Source organism: Arachis ipaensis, chromosome B08 (genome assembly GCF_000816755.2).
Source record: "Arachis ipaensis cultivar K30076 chromosome B08, Araip1.1, whole genome shotgun sequence".
Taxonomy (NCBI): domain Eukaryota; kingdom Viridiplantae; phylum Streptophyta; class Magnoliopsida; order Fabales; family Fabaceae; genus Arachis; species Arachis ipaensis.
The window spans coordinates 45,648,210-45,654,541 of NC_029792.2; the positions used below are offsets into that span (position 1 = coordinate 45,648,210).

At 33.7% G+C, this 6,332-nt stretch overlaps 1 protein-coding gene and 1 long non-coding RNA gene across 2 annotated transcripts; both read right to left on the reverse strand.

Annotated features, from left to right (window-relative positions):
* Nucleotides 746-1,561, reverse strand: LOC110265498. Its single transcript, XR_002351643.1, has 2 exons — nucleotides 978-1,561; nucleotides 746-881 (listed from the first exon to the last, which is right to left on the reverse strand). It is a non-coding gene; the product is annotated as an uncharacterized LOC110265498 (long non-coding RNA).
* LOC107613845 (60S ribosomal protein L18a-like protein) lies at nucleotides 3,382-5,943 on the reverse strand. The gene is made up of 4 exons (XM_016316013.2): nucleotides 5,438-5,943; nucleotides 4,571-4,646; nucleotides 3,775-3,889; nucleotides 3,382-3,475 (listed from the first exon to the last, which is right to left on the reverse strand). The coding sequence occupies exons 1-4, from the start codon at nucleotides 5,760-5,762 to the stop codon at nucleotides 3,410-3,412; spliced, it is 582 nt and encodes a 193-aa protein (XP_016171499.1). The 5' UTR covers nucleotides 5,763-5,943; the 3' UTR covers nucleotides 3,382-3,409.

Consider the following 6,332-nt stretch of genomic DNA (forward strand, 5'->3'; position numbering starts at 1 on the left):
ATTTCTTATGAGAAAGTATTATTTGATTTGATTTGATACCGTATATGTTTGAAAGATCGAAGATTTATTATATTTGAAATTATATGTTTTGAATTTGTTTGGGAGGCTCGTATTAGAAAACCGTAGTTAACGGCGGTTATGATGTTAACCTAGATGCATCTGGCTCAGACCTCAGCTAGCAGGGGCGTTGCTAGCCTAACGTGTAAGCTACATGTTGGATCTGTTATTCCGTACGGATACATGAGAGGAAAGGGCTACCCTTAGAGGTGGAGCCGCCCAAGTATGGACTATTTAATTTGATTTCTATATGAGAACTCCCTTATTGATTCATTCATTCATATAAATTATTATTTTCTAACTAAAATTATTTTTATAATAATGTTTATATGGTCTCATGTGAATTATAGATGTATTGTCTAGTCACTGAGTTGCAAAACTCATCCCATTTTTCAAAAAATATTTTTCAGGAATAAATATTTGATTATGTGAGCATTTTTATTCAAGAGTAATGATCTGTAATGGATATTTATTCTTTGTTGAGTTCTTAGACGTCATCTGCTCCATATGTCACAGGCAGGGTCCATCCATATTTATTTATTTTTATTAAAAATATGTAATTATTTATTCTAGAAACTGTAAATTTATCAAAAACATTTGTAACCTTATTTGTCTTATATTCAAATATGTTAAGCTGGCTAGGGGACTATTTTCCTGAGCGCCAATCATGGCTTATTTTGGAACATTAAACATTAGACTTCTCTTAAATGCCAATTTTACCTCTAAGTTAAAATCATCACTCCCTTCCTCCACCACCACCATTACCACTGCCGCCATTACATCATCATCGTTGTCATCATCATCATTATCATCATCAACTCTTCCTAGAATACAAAATTAGAAACACATTCATACTCTAGAAAATGAGGGGAGAAGAAAGAAGAAAACACCAAAACAGATTTAGAACAGAGGAGACTAACACAAAGAAGTAGAGGCGGATAACTTTGCATAGCAGAAGAGCCAGTTGATTTGAGGTAGACAGTGTCACAAAGCAAAGGAGGTGGCAAATTTGAGGTGGACGCATCGCAAAGCAGAAGAAGATTTGGGGCAAACACATCACGAAGCACAAGAGATGACGGATTTGGGGAAAAGAAGTTGCAAAGCAAAGGCAGCACTGAATCTAAGGCAAATGCATACGAAGCAAAGGTGGCAGCGGATCTCGGGAAGAAGCATCACAAAGTAGAGGCAGCAGCAGATTTTGAGGGAGCATGAGAGGAAGTTAGCAGTGGCAGAAGCAAAGGTGGAGAGCCTATGCAGAAGTAGGGGCGGCACAGAATAGGCAAATGTAAGTGAGAGAAAAGAGGAGGTGAAGGTGGCTGAGAGTAGGACAAGCAAAAGCAATAGAAAGAAATGAGATGGAGAAGAGTATGAGAAAGACAGAGATAGGATAAATTTTAAAAACATTTAAGGATAAAATTGTAATAAAAATTGAAATTTTATGTGTATTTATGTATCAAGATATCTAAAATATTGTCTCAACAAAAAATGGTAGACATGTACTATTTTATCCGTTTTAAAAACATTTAAGGATAAAATTGTAATAAAATTTGAAATTTTATGTGTATTTATGTATCATGATATCTACAATATTGTCTCAACAAAAAATGGTAGACATGTACTATTTTATCCATGTCTCTAGCCAAGCATGAACACCAAACAAAGACAGAGAGAAAAACAAAATTATGTTTCGCAAATAAGACATGAACGGAGATAATAAGTCTAGAGATACCGAATTAGTATATTTTGTGACCTTTCTGACAGAAAAAACACAAAAATACTAACAAGAGATACAATTTATTTATTATTTTTTCTTTCATTAATTTTTTTCAAATTTTCATAATTATACTTTTTATCATTATATTTTTCTTCCTAAATTATTTGTATAAAAAATGAGAATAAATTGGACTTTCATAATTTATTCTAATTTTTTACTAAACAAAGTATAAAAACGCTAAATTTTGTGTGTATATCCTTTGTGTCTTGTTTTCAATGTCCTATCTTGTCTTGTTCTCAAAACCAAATGCAGTCTAAGACCATCTTCAGTAGGGAACTCATCCCAGTCCCTATTTATGGTCCTCCTGTCATAAAAAGTAACTTCACATTAACTTTTGCGTCATAAACAGTAAATAAGAACTCAAAGCATCTCTCTCTTCTTCATTAGGAGGAACTCACTTTAGTCCCTGTTGTGATTCCACTTAATTAATTAATTAAAATACTTAAAATTAATGTAATTAATTTTTTTCAATAATATTATTTAAATTTAAAAATTTAAAAATAATTCACTATTAAAAAAAAGTATGAGAATAGAAGTGTATGTAAGTGAAACCATTGGAGTTGCTCTAAAGTAACAATAAGGAAATTAAGAGCAACTCCAATGGTTGCTTTTTTAGAGTTCTCATTACTCTGCATGTCAGAAAAATTGGGTTCCAAGCATGTCAGAAAAGTTGGGTGCCAACCGTTGGAGTAAGGTAAATTTAAATTTCTTCTCTTGGATCAAGAAGGGAGAGTCTCTCTGAATGGAGACTCCATATACCCAGTAATAATTTGTCATTTGGCAAGTTATTTAAAAAATAAATAATTATAAAAATGTTAATTAATTAAATAGTTATATTAAATAATTATATTTTTATTTAATTAATAATTTATATTAATTATTTAAATAATAATTAATTAAATTAAATAATTAAATTTTTATTTAATTAATAATTTATATTAATTATTTATATCATAATTAATATTAAAGGAGAAGAGAGAGATGCTTTGAGTTCCTATTTACTGTTTATGATGTAAAAGCTGATGTAGAATTTTTTTTATGACAGGTGGGCCATAAATAAGGATTAGAATGAATTTCCTACTCAAGATGGTCTAATAGAGAGAAAAAAAAAAGGGGGGGAAAAAACCAAAGAAGAGAAGAAGAACCCAATCAAAGTAATAGCCTAAATCACTCGCATTTGAAATTCAAAGCTTCCCCTAAAGTAGATACTAGCATTCTCACCTGATACATTCTTAACTAGTTTTCATCATCAAGGCGTAGGGGGATTTAACACCTATACCCTCACCTAGTTCATCCCCATTTGATATTCTAATAATCAATTAGATACTTCATATTATGACTATTTAAATCACAATAATCTAGAAATTAATATTCATACAAAGATAAAGCACAAAGTATTGCCTCATCATATCGTCTTCGGCCAAGAAGCAGGCAACCGTGTAACAAATAAACAAATACAAATTGCTTAAGGTGGCTGTTTTCAATGAATACGTCATAAGTAAAACAATACTTCAACAACTGATTCACTTATAAATACACTTATATATAGCAACCTGTACAACTCATACACTTAAAAGATTACCAGTCCCAGTCATCTGCACCCTTTGTCACGCCAAGAATAATAGCAATTGTCGCCAGAACAGCCTGCAAAGATTATACCATTAAGTCAGGTAATTTTTCCTGCATAGTCGACGATAGTAAGGGTAACCAAAAATCTTCAGACTATCAAAATCTCGATCAAAATCACATTACAAGCTCACTAGTTACACATAGCTAGAATAGAGTCATAATACAACAAAAGCTCAGGTTTTGAGCAGACAAATGAATAATTTCCATTGTAGACAGAGAATAAAACTTGATCACGTGAAGATAGATAAAAGAATATACAAAAATTGATAACTGAAAAATATAACTCTCATAAAAAAAAGGATAGAATCACTTACAGCAATTATACACGCAACATATCCAGGTTTCTCCCGATGGTCTACTCTGGAACAGAGCATAATTATTGCTCCGACGTACCACGGAATACCAGCAAGCAAGAAGCCTAATATAAACCTTCACAACAAAAAATGACAGATATGAGAATATTATCGTTGGATAACATGAAAGTAAACTACTAAAACTGTTCCAGTACGATCCAATAAATGAAAAATAATGATTGCAACCATATCAGTCAACAGACCAAGGATGGAGAAGGTTACAGGGGCATTTCAATAATAACGAAAAGGTGTAGACACCAATAAATGCAAACTGCCAAAATTCAAAGCAGATCGCCTGGGAGGTGACATTTAAGTGTTGATGTTTGAGAAAGGTCTCACGAAATGGCAAATCCTATGCCATTTCTTTCTCCTCTTCTTCTCACACACAATGAGCAAGTTCTGATATTCCAATTCCAGCAGGTAAATTTGATATTAAAATATGATGCCCATGCTAGGTAATTTCTGTACTAAATTACATAACATAGAGCATTCTAACTTACAATAAAGGACTCAAAAATTAAGTCCACTAAAAAATATAAAACGAATATTCATCAACGATTAGTGGCAATAACCCACAAAAAAAAATTTATCAACACCCAGAGTGGTATGAATGAAGCATTTAAAGCTGAGACAACAGAGAAATCTAAATTTGGTTTCAAATACCATACAATGAAAATGCAAGAAAACCTCCTTGTATCTACTTATTTACAAGTCATTGTTGTGATGTAATCTGCTACCATACAGGAAAATTACTTACAGGCACCAGCCGCAACCAAGACCACAGCAACCAAGGCGGGGTTCTCGTACAGGTCTTCCTTCAGCAACTGCATAACCTTGATTAAGGTCAAAGAGGAAATCATATCAAAATCAAGCTGTGGCAAACATGATTAAAGGATATGCTACACTACAAAGACATTATCATCAAATTCGCACCTATTATAAAATGAAATCAGAGTCTAATAACCATCTTCTAACATAAGCAACATTGCTTTAGTAAAACCGGCCCTGCATGATTTTCTAATTCCTATTAATTCATCTTAATGTAAATGCAAAAACTTGGGTTTGGATGGAAAAATGTTCAAAGAAAGATCTATGCTGTCAGAAAGTCTTAGACAATCATCCCATCACCTAAGCGTGCCCTTTGATCACAGGCAAGAGAATCGAATATCCAATGATTGAAACCCTATCCCTATATCACTACTAGCCTTCAAACTTATATCCAGATCACTCCCATCACCAAACTCAACCATTTTAAACCTTCAAAAATCAACTTCAGATGAAAAAAAAAAAAATTATAATCAATGAAAAATACCAAGTCAACCCAAGTGTCTGAACCATTTTCCACGCAGATTAAACTAAAACTTTCTGCAGCTGAAGCATATAATAGGACACCAACCAGGCAGAACATACCCAGAGCTAGAAGCAAGAAATTAAATTAAAAAAAAAACATCTTGAAAGTTCCAACCTTTGATCCAATCCAACCCATCACTCTAATCAACCACCTAATCATTCTAGGAACGAATCTAACCCTTAAGATCACAAAACCTTCGAGTCCAAAGCTCAAATCAAATCCCAGGAAAAACTAAAAAAATAAAAAAGAGGTGATGGTGGTAGAGAGGGATACCAGGAACTGCTTGGTAGCCATGAGGGTAATAAGGAGGATGAGGAGCCGAGTGGTCGGCGGCGCCAGGCGGCGGAACAGGGTGGGGAAACCCGATGGCTGGGTGAGGATCCCGCGGAGGCGGAGGGTAGTTGGAGACGCCTTGGAAGGTGCCGTACTGAGCAGGAGGGTAGGGCTGCGGTGGAGCTGCGGAATGAGGGGGCGGTGGCGGTGAAGAGTGGTGGTGGTGGGATGTGACGGCGGCGTTGGAGGGTGGTGGTGGTGGTGACTGAGCAGGAGAGTGGTGGTGATGGGATGTGACGGTAGAGGGTTTGTCTTGTGCAGTCATGTTGGCCTTATCCTGTGTTCGTGACTTTGACTGCTGAATCCGTATGTTTTGTGTGTGGAAAATAAGCTCTTTTAAAAGTCTTAAAAGGCTAATAATCAAAAGTTCAAAACAATGGGTACTAGTTTGTTGTTGCAGTGAATTTGTTGTGTGTGATTTTTGTTCACTCTTTATGGTTGGTTTGGTGATTGTGGGAAAAGGGAGAAGAATTTAATAGCGTAGAGTCGTGGACCACAAGGTGAAATTTTGTGTGGATGGATTAATCATGTATTCATAATTTGAACATGACTTGTTGAATTGATTATTTAGGCACTAAGCAATTTTTAAGAGGTAATTGTGCGTTTTAAAGCACCAATTTTTATTTTCTGTTTGATAAATTAAAAATGATTTATATTTATTAAAATTAAAACTTTAATATATTTTTATACAATTAATTTTTAAATTTAATTTTTATAATTATGTTTATTATAATATTTTTAAATTTTAAAAATTATTTTATCAAAAATATTTGTTATTTCTTGTACGAGAAAAAAACTTACATTTTCAATATTTTTTCTTAGAAAATAAACACGC